The 17,498-nt window shown below is 38.5% G+C and overlaps 3 protein-coding genes across 4 annotated transcripts in view; all 3 read left to right on the top strand.

Moving 5' to 3' along the window:
• The window catches only part of hoxb3a (homeobox B3a), a 51,176-nt gene that overhangs the window by 9,433 nt on the left and 24,245 nt on the right, over positions 1-17,498 (top strand). The window contains exon 1 of one of the 2 annotated variants that reach the window (XM_084088928.1): positions 9,758-10,267. The exons of the other annotated variant lie outside the window; for it this stretch is intronic. The gene's annotated coding sequence lies outside the window, so the exon portion shown is untranslated. Of the gene's footprint in view, positions 1-9,757; positions 10,268-17,498 lie in introns of those variants that run through there. 2 annotated transcript variants of the gene reach the window in all.
• hoxb5a (homeobox B5a) lies at positions 265-2,887 on the top strand. Its single transcript, XM_084089029.1, has 2 exons — positions 265-1,134; positions 1,758-2,887. The coding sequence occupies exons 1-2, from the start codon at positions 555-557 to the stop codon at positions 2,003-2,005; spliced, it is 828 nt and encodes a 275-aa protein (XP_083945155.1). The 5' UTR covers positions 265-554; the 3' UTR covers positions 2,006-2,887.
• On the top strand, positions 10,734-16,818 carry hoxb4a (homeobox B4a). Its single transcript, XM_084089043.1, has 2 exons — positions 10,734-14,143; positions 15,114-16,818. The coding sequence occupies exons 1-2, from the start codon at positions 13,720-13,722 to the stop codon at positions 15,428-15,430; spliced, it is 741 nt and encodes a 246-aa protein (XP_083945169.1). The 5' UTR covers positions 10,734-13,719; the 3' UTR covers positions 15,431-16,818.

Here is a 17,498-nt window from a genome sequence, read left to right as displayed (position 1 = left end):
ATATATATATTATCCGAAATGATGTGACAGTTCCCCTTTATATTAATATTTGCATTTCAAGTACGCATTATAGATTCTGGGCAAATTTTGTATGCGTAAAGGGTCAATAACTACACTAAAGTTTATTAATATCACAATAAACTACAACGAAAATCCGTTTTATTGCCATTTAAAAAAGAAATAAGCAGCGTTGAGCGCTCAACATATCTTCCAATCGTGCAATAAATTTCATTCCCAGTAGGTGACGCTGTCTGCTCACATGCAGCAAATCCCTGCAAAGGGAGGTACACGTTGACTCCAGTCTAACGACTCCCAGTCTCGTCATCATTTGTAACCATAGAGCATGAATTACCTCTTGAAGTCATCAGTGAGAATTTACGACTGGTCAACAAAAGCACGTGATTCTCAAACGCACCCCCACCCCCATATTTGGCCGCATACATAGCAAAAACGAAGTACAGTGCATTGCTATAATTCATTAATACATCATAAATCGTGAAGCACAGCGTTATAACGACCAAGATCTACAAATCAAGCCCTCTAAAACAACCTAAATGAGCTCTTACTTTGTAAACTCGTTCTCAGGGCGCTACCCAAATGGCCCTGACTATCAGTTACTAAATTATGGAACTAGCAGCAGCGCTATGAACGCCTCGTACAGGGACTCCGGCACCATGCATTCAGGCTCTTACGGCTACAACTACAATGGAATGGACCTAAGCGTCAATCGTTCAACCAGCACTGGCCACTTTGGGGCGGTTGGGGACAACTCCCGGGTCTTCCAGTCTCCAGCCCCGGAGACGCGATTCCGGCAGCCGTCAAGCTGCTCGCTCGCGTCTCCGGAGCCGCTGCCTTGTTCCAACAGCGAAAGCCTTGGACCCAAATGCTCTTCGCCCCCTTCCGACCAAAGCACCACCACTGCGGGTAATAATCTCAACAACAACACACATTTCACAGAAATCGACGAAGCCAGCGTTTCTTCTGAGACCGAGGACGCGTCTCACAGAGCGAACAACTCCGCACCTCGGACACAACAGAAGCAAGAGAGCACGGCAACCTCCACTACCTCGGCGACGTCCGATGGCCAAGCTCCCCAAATATTCCCTTGGATGAGGAAACTACATATTAGCCATGGTACACACGTATTATGTTTACGTCTCTTTGTTTGTTAGCAAATGCGTATTGTGTTCAGTTCTGATTTAAATTCAGTGTGGCGTCATAACAGTCTTTATTTTAGATTTCCGTGAAAGTGCCATAAATCTATCAAGTGTGGAGCCTCGCAAACTGTAGAGGAGAGAATGAGAGCGGGGTGGAAGAGAGGGCAGCGAGGCAGGAAGGTTTACAAGTTGTTGTTTCTGTGAAAAGTTCAGCTTTATGGTGTGTGGGAATGTGATTAGTTTAGTGTTGGAGAACCGCTAATAAAGCGGAGAGAAATAACGGGGTGAAAATGCGATGATAGTGGGATGGATAAACAAGCAGCGGGGAAAAAAGTGATTATATAACAACTGCGAATATTTGAGGTTGTATTAAATATTGAGGTTGTAAGTAGCAAAACGAAACAAAAACAAACGCCATGAGCCAAAAGTGAGGCGCTGTGCACTGTCCCATTTGGTGATTTCCCTGTACGCATTCAGTTGTAAATCGTGTCACTCATGTGTATCTATAACAAAAAGTTGTTGGAAACTGTTGTTGAAATGATGTGCAGGACAATTTTCGCTAATCTTTATTCCCCTTTGCGTTTTGTCCACATTATTCAGATATGACTGGACCAGACGGCAAAAGGGCCCGAACTGCATATACCCGCTATCAGACGCTAGAGCTGGAAAAAGAGTTCCATTTCAATAGATACCTCACCCGAAGGAGGAGGATAGAGATAGCCCATGCTCTGTGCCTCTCAGAGCGTCAAATTAAGATTTGGTTCCAAAACCGGCGGATGAAATGGAAAAAGGACAATAAACTGAAGAGCATGAGTCTGGCTACCGCAGGCAGCGCTTTCCAGCCATAGTTGTATCCCAAGTCCTACTACGTGGTGTGCAAAAGAAAATTACGAGGAAAAATAGGTCTCAAAACATTACTTACAAAGTACTGTACATCGCGGCACCTTTTGGCATGTTATGGATGTTTTAGGCATTTTAAAATTCTACTGTGGTACTGCTATAATGAAGCGAAAATTAGTGTTCACATGTTGTTCTTTTTAATACTATGGTGACTATAATTTTGGCAAGTAAATAAAACTGAAGGGGAAAGAAGCTCTCAATATACCGCCTGTTGTTCTTGTTATGAATATTGTTTATGTGTAAAGTGCTATGTTAATGCTTTCTTGAGAGTTAGCATGTGAGCTCTTAAATGTTATAACTTATTTACCTATACGTGTATACCTTTTGAGTTTACAGCTTAGAAACGAACCTGCCCTTGTATGAAGTGAAGCTCTAGTTTAGTGGTGACTGCATTAAATTTAGCAGACGCCTCTGTATGTTTCATGGTCCTCTGTTTAATAATTGTCTAAATAATCACATTCGATTTGTCATGTGTTCAAACTCTTCTATTATTTTTGAGAGAGAAAAAAAAGGAAATGTGTAAATAGTCCTCACTAAATTCTTGTACCCGTTCATACGTGTGTATAGTTGTATTCCAAATATGTAATTGTATATTACTGGATCATGTTTATGTTCCAAAAAGGATGTACATATTGAACATTTTTATTGTGATCAGTTGGCTATTTGTAGAAGGCAGAATGAACGGCAAACGTGTGGAAAACGAAAAAAAAAAAAAAAAAAAAAAAATGTCATGTTGAACTGCCTGTTAGCATTTTGCCAAAAAGCTTTTTGTATTTGTTTGTAGTTTAACTTGGAGTAAAAAAAATAAAGTTCCTCATATTCAAATCTAATACATTTCTTGAAAGTTCTTCAATTTACACACAATCAAGACAACTAATTCTTGGCAATGATTGACAGGTATAGATTACACATTCACAATATTATCTGAAACACAAATATCTGTACGGTCCTTTAAATTACTGAGAAACGTTTTGCTACGCCACAATGCAGATCCGTGAACTATATATTGACAGTTCACACACAACTTGGACACTAATAGCAAAACGCTAAACCGCACTTACAATTAAGCGAAAACAGACATTAGGAGACATGTTCACCAAAACCTGGCGTATACATAAGTTAAGACGTTTCTACAACTACATTTAAAACACACATTTTCCGGAATGTTTATATAATTTACAAACGCTAGCCCACCCCTATATTTCTATATTTCTGTCCTAGTAAACAAGCACTGAGCCTTTAAACTTACCATGCGTGCCAAACTCTTCCCTACCTCTAAGTTTTGAGAGCCGGTTGGAGGTCTCCGCAGTGTACCAACGACCACTTGCCTTTTGTAATTTTGCTTTTCCCTTTGCCCAAACTATACAAAAAGTAGCTATGACATTTACATGTCAAACGGATGAGCGTTTTATCTTGAAGTTAGATCGTAAAAATCGCCCAGGCCACAGATAGATACCCCTTACTGGCTCTCAAAAGTCACGTGGGGTCCATAAAGTTAGTTTTATGGTTTTGGGGAGTTGACAATGTACTATATATTTCACATTCTAGAATGCAAGTGACGGTTTAACTGCTTCGAGGGGATTCTAAAGGGTCAGTTGTGAGAGGAAGAGCGTACCAGTAGGCCACTACAGTACCAGTGTCTAGTCAGTGCAATGTCTCTCCGGTTTTACTCATTTGGAGGCGGAAATATGGATAGTGGACCGTGCACATTCAAAGTAAGTTCAATTTAAGGCTGCATTGGCCGGTGATTTGATCTAGGAAGATGTGGGAAGGGAAGGGAAGGGAAGGGAAGGGAAGGGAAGGGAAGGGAAGGGAAGGGAAGGAGGGGTATGTCTCAAGTATAAGTGTCAATCATGTTGTTTCTCTGACGGCAAGAAGAAATGAGATCTGTGATATGAGTTAGGTGTCATGTATACCAGTATATTACTAATAGAATTAGCATAATTAACTTGGTTGTAATTGCAATGGTAATTTTTAAATATACTATAATAAATATATAATAAATATACTATGTTTACATATATATTTAAATAGCGGATACGTTTTAATTCTCTTTTATCCTTGTAATGTTTTTTCCGTAAAGTCTTGACTTGTGACCATTTTCTTTAGTTTGCAACTGCACATTGGAACAATCATATTTATGAAATAGGTGAAAACATCTCACTGGATCTTTCTCTCTTACTGACACACACACACACACACACACACACACACACACACACACACACACACACACACACACAACAATATGACAATATGCCTCCCTAAGGTTCTACAAGTAAAGCTTTGTTCCTTCCCCGCCCCTGTATTTTTCAGGGAGGAAGCGTGTAAGGAACACATAGTTGAATAACTGGAGCAAAGTATTTGGTTAGTATAATTATACTTTTTGAATAAATATTTCAGATTTTTCTTTTAAGAGCTTTTTTGTCACCTCAGGTCATCTCGAGTTCAACTCAAGTATACAGTTTAAGTCTGTATATCATTATATTACACTCAAGGCAGCGCGAATGACATTTTTACTATTTTGTTTTTATAGAAACAGGGAAACCAAGAACATGCTTTTGCTATTAATTGTTGTCTTGTAAATCCTACCAAAGTTTGCCGTGTAAGAGCGTGTAACCTTTATGGGATTAAAAAGATAACGAAAACCTCAGTAGTTAACACTTTATGGTTTTAAAACGAGCTCCACATATGATCCGACAACAGTTACCTAAAAAATGGAATCATCTAAATTATTCAATGGATAATAACACTAGAATTTTTTAACTAGCCTACTAAAATAGACATATAGTCGTAAACATTTAAAATGCATATAATTTCATTACAAACAGCACTGAAAAAATATGTATCCTATGTAAATGCAATACCGTATGTTGGACATACTGACTTTTGACGATTTGCCAGATCTTAACCTTTACTGGAAAACACATTGTAAATTATACAAAAAGCAAAAACTTTTGCTTATTTTGCTTATCAAATACGTGTTTGCTTCTTTCCGGCTCCTCTGCATTAAACATCACCATTACCTCCAAAATAATAAATGTTAAGCTTTCAGGGTGTTTTACAGCCTACTTTCAATGAGTGTTACAGATTTTATAGCCCTCCATTTGGCATTTCTGTGTGTGAGAAAGAGAGAGAAGGAGGGAGAGAGAGAGCGCGCACACACACACACACACACACACACGAGAGAGAGTAAAGGAGTGTGTGTGTGTGTGTGTGTCCGAGCAACGGAGTAAGGAAGTTTCAGGCCGTAAACAGGAAGGCGAAATTGTGGTCGTGAGCATGAGTCGAGGGCTACCGTTTAATTTTTCATTAGCTTCCTTTTTAATGATATGAGTGGGGAGGGCTCCGGCCTGCAAGCAAAAATGCGCGCATTCCTCTAAAGTTACTTAAAAAGCGTCTATACAACCACAATCGAGGTCAACCACAATCATAAAGTCCATACTTATAGCATACAATGCAAATATAAGACAATGCAAAAAGAGGAATAGCAATATCCCTTGAGTGTTTATATGTGCTGTTAGTCACTAAGGCGACTTGGGCGTTAATTCTAGGTGTGTTTGTGCGTCAGAGAAATATTTGCAGGGTGTGTGTGATGGGTTTTGACACAAACTCAGGGGATCAAAGACTAGAGTCTATAAATGTGGTTTTAAAGGTTAGCCCAAAGACATATACGACTATTTGGAATTACAATATTTGTATTGATGCAACGAGACTCAGATAACTTATTTAGCAGGAAATTTCACTTTCAATTTCAAGTTTCCACCATTCTATGTCCATTGAGCATCTGGTACTAAAAATCAATTTCTATGATTTCTATAAGCCCTCTACCACGTAGACGCAGCAATTTCGAACGTTTAAATAGCAATTTTAAGACTAATGCGTTTTGCATATTGATAGGGGCAATCTGCGAGCATTTCTCATCCATAATGCATAGGGACGGGATCATCCAGGGGTCAGCAGACGGGCACTGCTGCGAGGGCGCAAGCGCGAAACAATACAACGAGTGCATAAAGCGAAATTATGCGATGCTTGTCCAAAAAAAGAGGTTCTTGATTGAGAATGTTTTATGCAATTGTATTTTAACATCTGTATTCAATATCTGACGAGCAAGCCAATACAACAAACAAAACATTTAAAAAAACAGACAAACAAACATTTAAAGTGTCTCTGTTTTCTGTGTTATTGGGCTCTTTGGCACTTTGATATGAGAACTGGAAGAACAAGGGTGAACAAGACTGGCAGATGATACAAGCAGGATTTGAACTCGCGTCGCCCGCACGCCATATCTGGGCTAACCACTAAACTACGGCTTGATTATATGACCCGGTTTAAGACGTATTAAAAATGGCTTGAATTAGATGATAGAAAAACCCTGATAAAATAATAGCTACAAATTCTTCTATTTTTTTTGAACGTTTAATAATATAGTAGGCTATATAAAGTGTTAGTATAAATATAAATAGACCTAAAGTGTAAATTTAGACAACGTAAACAATTATTAGACTTAGAGTAAGAGATAAGACTAAAAATAAAACTTATTTTGTTCAAATGTGCGGACATGTACGTTTACATATACATAACTCATACATAACTCACATAATAAATTAAACAAAATTACTTAACGAATAACAAATGTATAAATAGCCTATCTTGTTTAATATAGCCTATACGTGTTAATCTATAATAGCCTACATTAATCTTAATATAAACATCAAATCGTAAAAGAATTTGGATTTAAAATTTTATCATTACTAAAAAAACACAATGTAAAACACAACATTTAAATGGTAAATTAAGTCAAATTATTTATTTTATATTCTATATTAGTTATTCTATACACATTTTTTTTAATCAATACAAATAGGCTACATATATTTTCTCCTCCTGACGTTATGCTTGAGTTGGATTTTTCTCAGATGTAGCTCTCCTTTGTCGCCAGCAGAGCCCGCTTCAGACCAAGATCACGATGGTTGAAGATGATGGTGTCTGCTTGTCGCCCTGTTCTAACAACTAAAGGGTTTGGAAACGTCTCGTAATACGCATTTTACATGATCATAGAATACTATCGTAAATTCCACCGACAACGTTTCGTTGATTTTTTTTCGTGATCGGAATAGTGACCATTTATAGTGCTTTTCGGATTCAGCATTTTGCCTGTAGAAACTTACATTGTGAGACAGCCTAGTTCAAAGCTTTTGTCATACCAGAAAGCATAAAGCTATGGCTTAGCCACAGGAGAGGCTCGTTCTCCCTTCTCTCTCTCTGTCTACGTTTAATCCAGAAGAGCGAGTGAAGGTGAACGTAGTCTCGTTAGAAATGGCGCGAGATTTGGTGGGGTCAAAAAGTTCAGGGGTCAAAAGTTTACGTAGTGCGTGACTCGGTCGTTGGCTGTCGACTCGCTGCGCTTGACCAATCGCTGGATGTCAATGGCAAAGTGGGAGAAGGAGAAAGAGGGGGAGTGAGGGGTTTCAGACTGTCTCTTTTGAAAAGATTAGAAAAATGATAGAAAGAGCAGAACTGAGGGTTTTCAACAAAGCACGTTCCCGCGAAAGGGTGTGTTGGGGAGAAAAAAAAGACAATCGAATCTTGAGGTTTAGGGCATCAACGAAAAGGCACGATGTTGCGAATCTTTTCATAATTTATCTCATTCAATGATGCATTTTATTGCATTTATTGCGTTCCATGGATTTTGTGACGAGGCGGCTTAGTTATTAGACAAGTAAGGCCAGTCAAAGGCAAATAGGCCTTTAACCAAGCCTTTGATTTCTTTGTGAACTTTATAAACGTGGCTCCTGAAAAAAATGAGTAAAATGACAATCAGCTCGACAGTTACCTGTTAAAAAAAGTGTTGCTGTTATTTTTTTCTGCAATTTTTTTTATATTATTTTATGTTTTATTTTGAACTTTATAATTTCTCAATAAATTCAGAGCTTTATGCGAATTGTGTAAACTTTTTTTTTTTGTCTAACGTGATAACTACAAGTAAAGCTTGCTACTTTATAATAATCTGAATGTGATTACAGCAGAATAATAAATAGCCTATACATTTATATCTATCATTTAAAAAAAAGGAAAGAAAATTAACTAGCTTACTGCTTGAGCCTGGGATTTCGAGTGCGCTGGATGCGTGTTAAATGGTAGGCTACGCAAATAAAATATTTTCTTAAAATTATTGTGAAAGAAATAAGTTACTTAAGCGACGCCATTCTCATTATTTGTATAGGATCTATTGTATTTCACATTTTAGTTTGTTGATCACATTAATTGCGTTCGAAACGGAAGACCACCTGCGGTATTTTGTTTACATGTTTAAAATGTAGACACGTTGCTGTGCCTATACCCACAACTCGAATAAACTAAGGAAATTTGCTTAAGAAGCACATTTCCCTTTCTTAGGGAACTCAGATTTAGTGTGATCATGTCATATCCAAACAATCATCATGAAAAATAAATATAGGCCTAAAACATTAACGAAATGAATAATATTCACGATAACAATAGCAATAAAACTATTTAAAACATTAAATCTTTATTTAGATATTGGGATTAGATCTAGTTTGGTTTTCATTTTTATGTGATAAATAAAATATTGTTTTTAAAGGCGTGTTTGGAGTAGCTATGTTAAGTTAGAAACTGGGCAACTGATAATTTGGTCATGAATATTAATTTATTGGCACGCACATTAAGACTAATGGTGGTGAGTCAGGATGATGTGATGCTGAACGGCTTGATATTCTGAGAAATAACCTACGTAAGTGGTGAATAATTATATTAGAAAACTCGCCCCATTTGGAGTTCAGATGGAGTTCACCGAATTAATTTCCATTCCATCCTAACATGTGCCGTTGCTGGGCAGTGTTGTACCCTGCATTATATATATGTTGTGTTCACGTGGCGTTTCTAGAAAGAAAAATATAGCCTTTGGATAGTTTTTTTTTTTTTTTTCATCTGTTCGCAAAAAATAAATGTTATCAACCGTTAACATTTTTATTTTGCGTGTCAAAATTGTATATATATATATGTAATATAACTATATATTATTATAATTTGTATCTATAATTGTATAGCCTATATTATATATAAACATTTTAATATCTTAAATACAATTATTTTAGGCTATATCATTAAAATGATAGAATTAGTGTTTTCGTCAGGGTGGTATTTGTCGTTACCCTTCAAATAGATTAGGCAACCCTAACACACACAAATAGTAAAATAAATAAATAAATAATAATAATAATAAAAAACCTTAACGAACTTTTAATATTTTGTAAATTGTAAATTCGTTTTATAGTTTGGACTTTTAGATTAACGTTGAACATCTCTTTTAGTTTTGTGAATACAACTAGGAAAATAAAGAATCGCTCTATGGTTGAACTGATTTGTGGGTTATAAAGCCTTTTTGAATGACCCCCCTTTCTCGAGCCATTTTTCTTCAAAGTAATGACCTGGGCACAATTCAATATGAGCGAACACACTATGCATGCATTACTATAGAACTTTAGAGTGGGAGAGACCCAGAGAAGGGGTGAACCGGAGGTCAGCGCGTCTAACAAATATTAAAATGTACTGGGACTCGTGACACGCCTCGCTGTTTAACAAAGACTGCCAAAGTGCGAGATTAATATGAAAACTTGAGAGTCCACAACAAAATGCCTTATATCGCCCAATGGTATTGTAGAGCTCACAGCGGCTTGAGGCTAGCGTGCATTTTATTTTTAGTTGTTTTAGGACAGAGATGGCTGCGTTGTGTGGGGAAAGCCCCTTCTTGTTGCCAGCGAGATAAAGCCTCAAAACGGAAAATAGTTACGGCACGATGACTCCTGTTGTCGAAATTGGTGGCTCGGTGTTTTTTCTTATTTTTGCTTTTCTGAGCTCTTGAGTCGGTTGAGGATCTTCTTGGATGTTCTAATTTCTGCCTGTCTGTTATCGTCGCGTGATGTTAAAGATGAGCTCGAGGGGACCCACGGAAATGAGAGGGAGTTGAGCACACAAAGGTATCACGGCGAGGTCACGGGCTAAACCTGTGGCTTTGGAGAAAGGAGTGAGGGGGGGTTTAGACGGAGGGACTCGCATAGGAACGGTTGAAACGGAAAGAAAGGGTTTGGAGCGGCGACAATCCCCTGCAAAGAGCGCGTACCGCAAAGGAGAGGAGATACGGGCAAGATACTACAGAAATGCGAGGTGCGACGCTCAGAGTAAAAAAAGTAAGTAAAGAAAACGGCGCTTCATTTGCATATCGCCGTGCTCTCTTCTGCAGGTGTTTGCTTGGGCGGACGCGGACCACGTGCTCGCGCACACTGTGGCGAGAGTACGGGTCCCCCCTCCTATCATAACGGAGTTATGACTTTGAATTCGAGCCCCACGGAGTTGCACTGTTGAGTGTGTGGGTTTTATATGGTGAATATTTACCTTGGCTATAGTCTCTGAGCCGCGGCTTTGAATGCCTGGCGGTGTACACATTAACCCCATAATGAGGCAGATGGCTCGAAGTCCCTATGGCTTTTAGAAGGAGATGGCTCACGGGGGTGAAGGCGAGGTCGGGGACTTCAGGGGGTGAAAGGGTTAGAGTGGACACCAAGGCTGAACTTTCTCCTTTGCTGTTACAATAGATTTTCATCGCTAAAATGTAAAATAAGGTGTATATAGTTTACATGCGAAATAAAGTCATTTAAGTGTAAAATTATTTTCATAGTTTCTACTGGACATGGATGCTAATGTGCTTCAGTGCAAGAAGTTCGGCACGATTAATACCAAGCAGCAATCAAAATGAACTGAGAGAGAAGAAAAGAGTCAGGCAAGTTGAAAAAAGAGCTGAAAATGGCAGAGGCCCATTTGAAAAATTGCCAGAGCTTTGACTGCCAAACGCTAGGGGTGCTACAGATTTCTTTGATATGATACAAGTTTTTATACACATTCTATAACTGCTCAGTGAATGAAAAATGATTTTCCTTCGTTCTAGAATATTTCGATACTATTCGATGTTATTTTGATACAATTATTGAAACATTAATTTCATGCATACTCTGGAATCAAGTTAATAATCATTTAGCCTACTATGTTTTGCCTTTGTCACTTAAACCGCAGCAGAACAAAGACTCAAAACCATACACCCTCTAAGATTTGTAGATTAAGATTTCGTATAAATATAGACATTTGCTGAATTATAATTGTAGCTATCATTAAACAAACTAAAAGGACAAATAAAATGTTAAATATGTATTTAAATGAGCATTTTGGTAATTACGAAAATTATTACGATTAATTGTGTTTCGGTTGTAGTTAATTTTATGTATTTTGGCATGTGAAGCAATGACAATTTCGGCGGCCACAATAATAATTTTTCGCTGTTTATACTCTAGTAGATTTTTCTTTTCGCTAAGCTATGAAATGTGGCTAACGAAATGTTTTATTGACGAGACTGCGATACTGCTTGCTGCTCTAATAAATAAGGTAATGTCGATGATTTTAAATTAAAAATATAATATTTAAATTTTAATCCGTTTTCGTTTTATTTTATTTTTTTTTTACTTTCACACTATCCTCCGTTCTAATGGTAGAGTTAAATAAGGTAATCTTACCTTTTCTGCACAGTTAAAAAAACATCCTGAAATTATTGGTGCATCCCCAAAACAAAAGGAAACTCCATAGAATGAATTAGAAGTTCTTTATTTCAGAGCGTTTTTCATGAAATGATGGGCCGAGTGTTTGGGGAGAGAAACGCTTGTTTAAGGAGTCATAAAATGTTTGGTGTCAGGGGGTTAAAGAACTATTGGTATTGTCCTGTGCATATTTTATTGTTTTATACCCTCTCACCTCTCTATTTATTCGCCGTTTGACTGGTGTTTGCCGGTAGCAAACAGAGCTGACCTGCCATAAAACCCACATGTTTTATTCCAGTGGCTGCTCCAGCTTTCTTTGACCTTTATTGAGATCTGTCGCGGTCGCATTTACTTTCTGGCCTGTACGCTAATGACCATTTTTTTTTTCCAAGACTGTCGTGAATAGATATTATATTGTTGTATTAGTCCCAGTCGTTTTATTACGTTTTATACATTTTTAACATTCATTTAATTTTATTTTTTCTTTCAGATTTTTAAACGTTTTTGACAGAAAATGTGCACATTAGACGACAAAGTTGTGCGCTTCGACTGTTCAGTAGCCTATATATCGAAGAGACAAAGACTATGAGTTCGACGGTAGGAAATGTTGTTTCTGGGCCACAGATAGGGGACAAAAGTCAATTTTACTCTTTTAAGCTGCGTGTTTAGCTGCTGTCTAGGGGAGAAATGTACAAAAAAAAAAAAAAAACCCTCCAGTGTTTACCACAAACCATTAGCAAAGTTTATAAAGGAAGCACCGATCCATTAAGTGGCGAGACAGATTGCTGATATCCTTGGAGGCAGACTGTTCCAGGTGCAACAACTTGACACTGGGAAGGCGCTGTCAAGGTGAGCAGGCTCTCTCAATACCTGCCAAGAAGATACCTGTCATCTATATATACCCTGTAGATCCGGATTTGTGTAAACAGACGCAGAGTCACAAATTCGTATCTAGGGGAGTATGTAGTTGATGTATAGGCTACATTCAACTTCAACGGGCAAAGAAGATGACTTTTTAACTTTTGTTTTATCATTGTTATTAATATTACGACTGTTTGGTACTGGAAATATTGTAGCAGGAACGAAAGTTTTTTTCTTAGCTACTATATTTTTCTGTAAATTGTGGTGTAGATTTGAAGGGCGTTTATGATGTCACATATTTAGTGAGACTTTTAAAGAAATCGAAAAGAGCAAAAAAAAAAAAAAAAAGGTATGTAGAGATTTGTACTGATTTGTAACCATCTGAATGCCGTGTTTTTACATCACTATCAGTAAACAACGAGAAATATTTGCTGCTGGTATTAATAGTGAATCGAGCACATAAATTACTATTCATTGTGTGTAGATTAGGCGAACAGGATAAACGCGCTGTTTGGAGTGGAATGACTGCAGACTACGTTTAAATGCAGAAGGTCTCCTTTGTGATTTAGGAGGCTTTGTAACCTGAATTAGTTGATGAATTTTCTATCGATCTTAAACAAGCCCAGATTCATCTCTGACACGCTGCTAACGCCACGACCATTCTCTCACCGTTATTAGCGAGTGCATTTAAGACCTTGGCCATGGCGATTTCCTTGCGTCACTTTCCCCTGGTACCGCGTTTCATGAACACTAGCCAAATTTTAGCAGTATTTCAGTGCGCCAAATCTGAACATTTCTTTATAGAGATGTAGTCATGTTCTCCATGTGCAGATGAACTGAGGGGGACTGGGGGCGTGACTTTCTGTGGGACTGCTAGAATCGAGCATGCCTTTTCGCTGTGTCTGCTTTCGCTTGTTATTGTTTTGATTCACTCACTATCTCATCAAGCGCACGGCAACGTATGAGAAAGTATGGAATTTTGGACTATTCCGATATGTTGATGAGCGCGATCCAAACTGACTAATCCCATTTCCTTATCCGGGAATCGCGAAGATCCACGCCATTGGCTGACGATGTCACATGGACCCTTAACTTTGTTCACTTGACAGAAAGTAGGAGGGTTCTACGAAACAGGAAAACGAGTAAAGGGATACATATAAATTTTAGTATATTTTGTGTGCAATTCAAAGAAATTAATGGCCATGAGTTCCTATTTGATCAACTCCAACTATGTGGACCCTAAGTTTCCACCCTGCGAGGAATATTCCCAGAGCGACTACCTACCCAGTCACTCTCCGGACTACTACAGCGCCCAGAGGCAAGACCCCTCGTTCCAGCATGAGCCGATCTACCACCAGCGGTCGGGCTGCGCCGACCCAGCCTACACATCGTGCCAGGGTCCGGGGCAGCCTGCCGCGGTCATCTCTCCACGAGGTCACGTTCTACCCACAACCGCACTCTCAACCCCTCTCTCTGAACCAAGCCATCACTGCGACTCGGTAACTCCAAGCCCTCCGCCTGCCTGCGGTCAGACTCCTACTAGCCAAAACACTTCAACGGTCACCTCAAGGAAAGATCCCGTGGTATACCCCTGGATGAAAAAAGTCCACGTAAACATCGGTAAGTGCAGCTAAACTTCTCTTACTAGTGCGTTTCCGTACGCAGACAGCTCAGCCACTTTAGAAAGCCTAATGTCCGGCGTTAAATCTATTGCTCCCCTTATGAAGTTGCCCTTGGTCGAGATTTACGATCGTCTGTTTGCAGGGCAATATAATTACACCCTCCATAAATTTTTATTGCACTCCTTCTTTAAGCTCTTTCGGCGTCTATGCAACTTTCTCGTTCTAATTTCTTCCCGAGAAGAGGTTTATGAGTTCTCATGTAATCCATAAGTTAGGTTTTATGTTTTAGTAATTTGATTTTAAGTGACTGGACGGATTAATGTGTACTTTACACTGCCACTTCTCAATTGTTATTATAAAAATACTTATAAGAGCTAAAATATTCATAGTTATGAGGACGATAATAAAACATCAATGGTAATACAAACAGTCGAACTCTTTTATGAACTATTATCCCGCGATAATTATTGCATGTGCCCATAGAGCTGCCATGGTGTGCGCTGAAAAGGGGGCAAACGCAAAATCACGGATTAACACTAGTCGCCCATAGCCAACTATAGATTATGCTGTTCCCTTGTAGTGTTAGTGCTGAATATGTATTTCTATTAAGGATTTCTTATGCAAAAATGCAATACCCCTATTGTTGTATTTTGTGCTGCTTTATTGACTTAATTCTGGAATTTAATGTCCCTTATTCAGTTGCTTATTCTACATACCATACAATGACCACTTTTTTGTTCTTGTTTACCATTTTGCACAATGGGATCTTTTAACAGTCACATAGTACACTTGCAAATACGAGCGGATTTTCTTCAAGTTATAAAAAATATACTACACTATATTATTGTAGTGTGTGTGTGCGTGTGATTTTGGAGTGTACATATCTATGTACATGTGAGTGTGTATGGGGCTGTGTGCGCGCGAGTGTTATACTTTTTTGTAACGTGTCGCTCTCTGTATCCCAACAGTGAGCCCGAACTATACAGGGGGTGAACCAAAGCGCTCACGCACAGCGTACACGCGGCAGCAAGTCCTGGAATTGGAGAAAGAGTTCCATTACAACCGCTATCTGACCCGCAGACGGAGGGTGGAGATTGCCCATACATTGTGCCTATCCGAACGACAGATTAAGATATGGTTTCAGAACCGGCGCATGAAGTGGAAGAAGGACCATAAGCTTCCCAACACCAAAATACGCAGCAACTCTGCCAACACTAATCCAAGCGGCGGCCCGACATTGGGCAGCAATCAGAACCGAGCTAGCGGACCTCCGTCAAGTCTATAGCCCTCCACTGTTGCCCAAAACACGTACAATTATAAAATCTAATTTTATGGAGTGTAGAACGTGGATTTTACCCGCGTTGTGTCTCCTGACTCTCCCCTGCACTCTAATTACAGGGATAAAATACGAGGAAGATGTGGGGGGGAAGGAGCAAAGAACATGTTCATCTTTTAAACACTAAAAATGGGTGAAGAGACTGAAGACTCGAACACAAATGCTACTATAGATGGGTTGCCTTCCCAGTCTGGTTCCCATTTTTTATCCCGCACGCCTTTCCTGCTCACTCGCCCCTTCCATAAGCACAGAAGGCGGCAGATAGTTTTCAGATTGGGTGAAGATGGATCCGTGTTTCATCTTTAATCACGCCAAACTCGGCCCCATTTGTCATGTTTACTCTGTGGTACAAAGGATGAACCGTAGGCCTGCCCATTACCTCGACGTCTAGCGTTGTGCTTAATAAATGAGTCGCTCTGTTTTGTCAAGAAGCCCTTTCTAACTCCCTTTATTCCCCTGGCTTAAAAATAACTAGCCGAGTGTTTTTCAACTGATATGAAGTTTTGTATTTTGTAGCAATTAGGTTATTTTGCATTTGCTATTTGCATTTCGAATGCAATGCCAATGGGACTGAGGGTTATTGTGCGTGTGGTCCATTTGTCGCTCATTACAAATACAGGGACTTGTTTCATCGCCTGTTTAGCGCTTTTCAGTTTAAGAACAGCAAATTACTAATTAGTTGTTAGTAGTTTTAAATATAATATAAAGGTTCAATGAAGCTGGATGGATAGATATGTATAACCAAAACCGGTACAACGCAAAGCATTTTTATGAGAGCACTGCTAAGTACTATTTAAATTACCTCAATTGTATTTTTTTTTTTTTTTTGTGTCTAGTTTTATGAAGTGATCAGATTAAGTTCTCTTGACTTAATGGCAAATATCTGCGATAGCTAATCTCAGAATTTGTTTGTAAGTTTAAATGAAATTTAAGTTAAGTGTGGCCAGGGTTGTATAGATAAAAGGTGCGTATATTGCATGAGAAAATACACTATATTTTCGTTTATTCTTTTTTATGTCATTATACCACCCTCTTTTTGTTTTATGGTAGACATGCGCACATACCACACTCTCTCTCTCTTTCTTTCTTTCTTTCTTTCTTTCTTTCTTTCTTTCTTTCTTTCTTTCTTTCTTTCTTTCTTTCTCTCTCTTATAATTTTACATTTTATTATATATTTTTTTACATTCCAAAGGTCAGTTTTCTCACTGATGAATTGTAAATTTCCCCTCTTACATGTTTGTATTTTGTCTTCTTTCTGCTTGTACCTTTCACTGTTTACCTTTGTTACATGTAAATAGCTCTAGAAATTTAATAAATGGCGGAAAAGTATAATCTTTCTTCATGTGTCATGTCTTCTTGTGTATTTTAAAGCCAGATATGTTTATTTTTAATGCATATTTCTTATATAGGTGGATACCATCGTCCATTGTGTTTTGCTAAAAACACAATTTAATTGTATTTGGCTTGCCATTGTGCATTTTCGTTAGCCTTGTAACGCTCGCCTGTCTGGAAGATCTCTGCATATCTCTCTGGTGATTTATATCGCTGCATTGCGAGTAATCCTGGTACATTACGCCTTGTAATCTTATTCTAAATCACAAAACCCTTCCTTTCTGTCTCGCCTCTCCTTAATTTAACGGTGCACAAACCCTCTGCTCAACGACGCCGTGAATGCGCCTAAAAATATGGATCCATGTTAGAAAAAAAAGCAGAAGTTAAATAGTTTCTCGGCTCGTGGGCTTTTAATGCTTTAATGAGTGTAATTCTTGCACAACAGTTTCGCGACTGTTTGCCAGCGCAAGCTGTGTGTTTTTTATATTACAAAGGAGCGGGTCGGTGCCATAGCTCAAACCCTGACAACCAAATAGATAATCAAGAAGACAAATGGCTTCTTTTGGAAGGCGCAGCCCTTGTATTAATTTTCATTTTCTTTTCTCAGAGCAGGTATTGAAAATATAGAGCCGGAGAAAATAACATTCCGTTTGCTGGCGTTGAACTTTACACAAAAGTATGGCCT

This window comes from Abramis brama (assembly GCF_963993115.1).
Source record: "Abramis brama genome assembly, chromosome: 1".
Classification (NCBI taxonomy): Eukaryota; Metazoa; Chordata; class Actinopteri; order Cypriniformes; family Leuciscidae; genus Abramis; species Abramis brama.
Note: the sequence above shows the minus strand (reverse complement) of the source record. Positions and strands in the feature narration are given on the sequence as shown.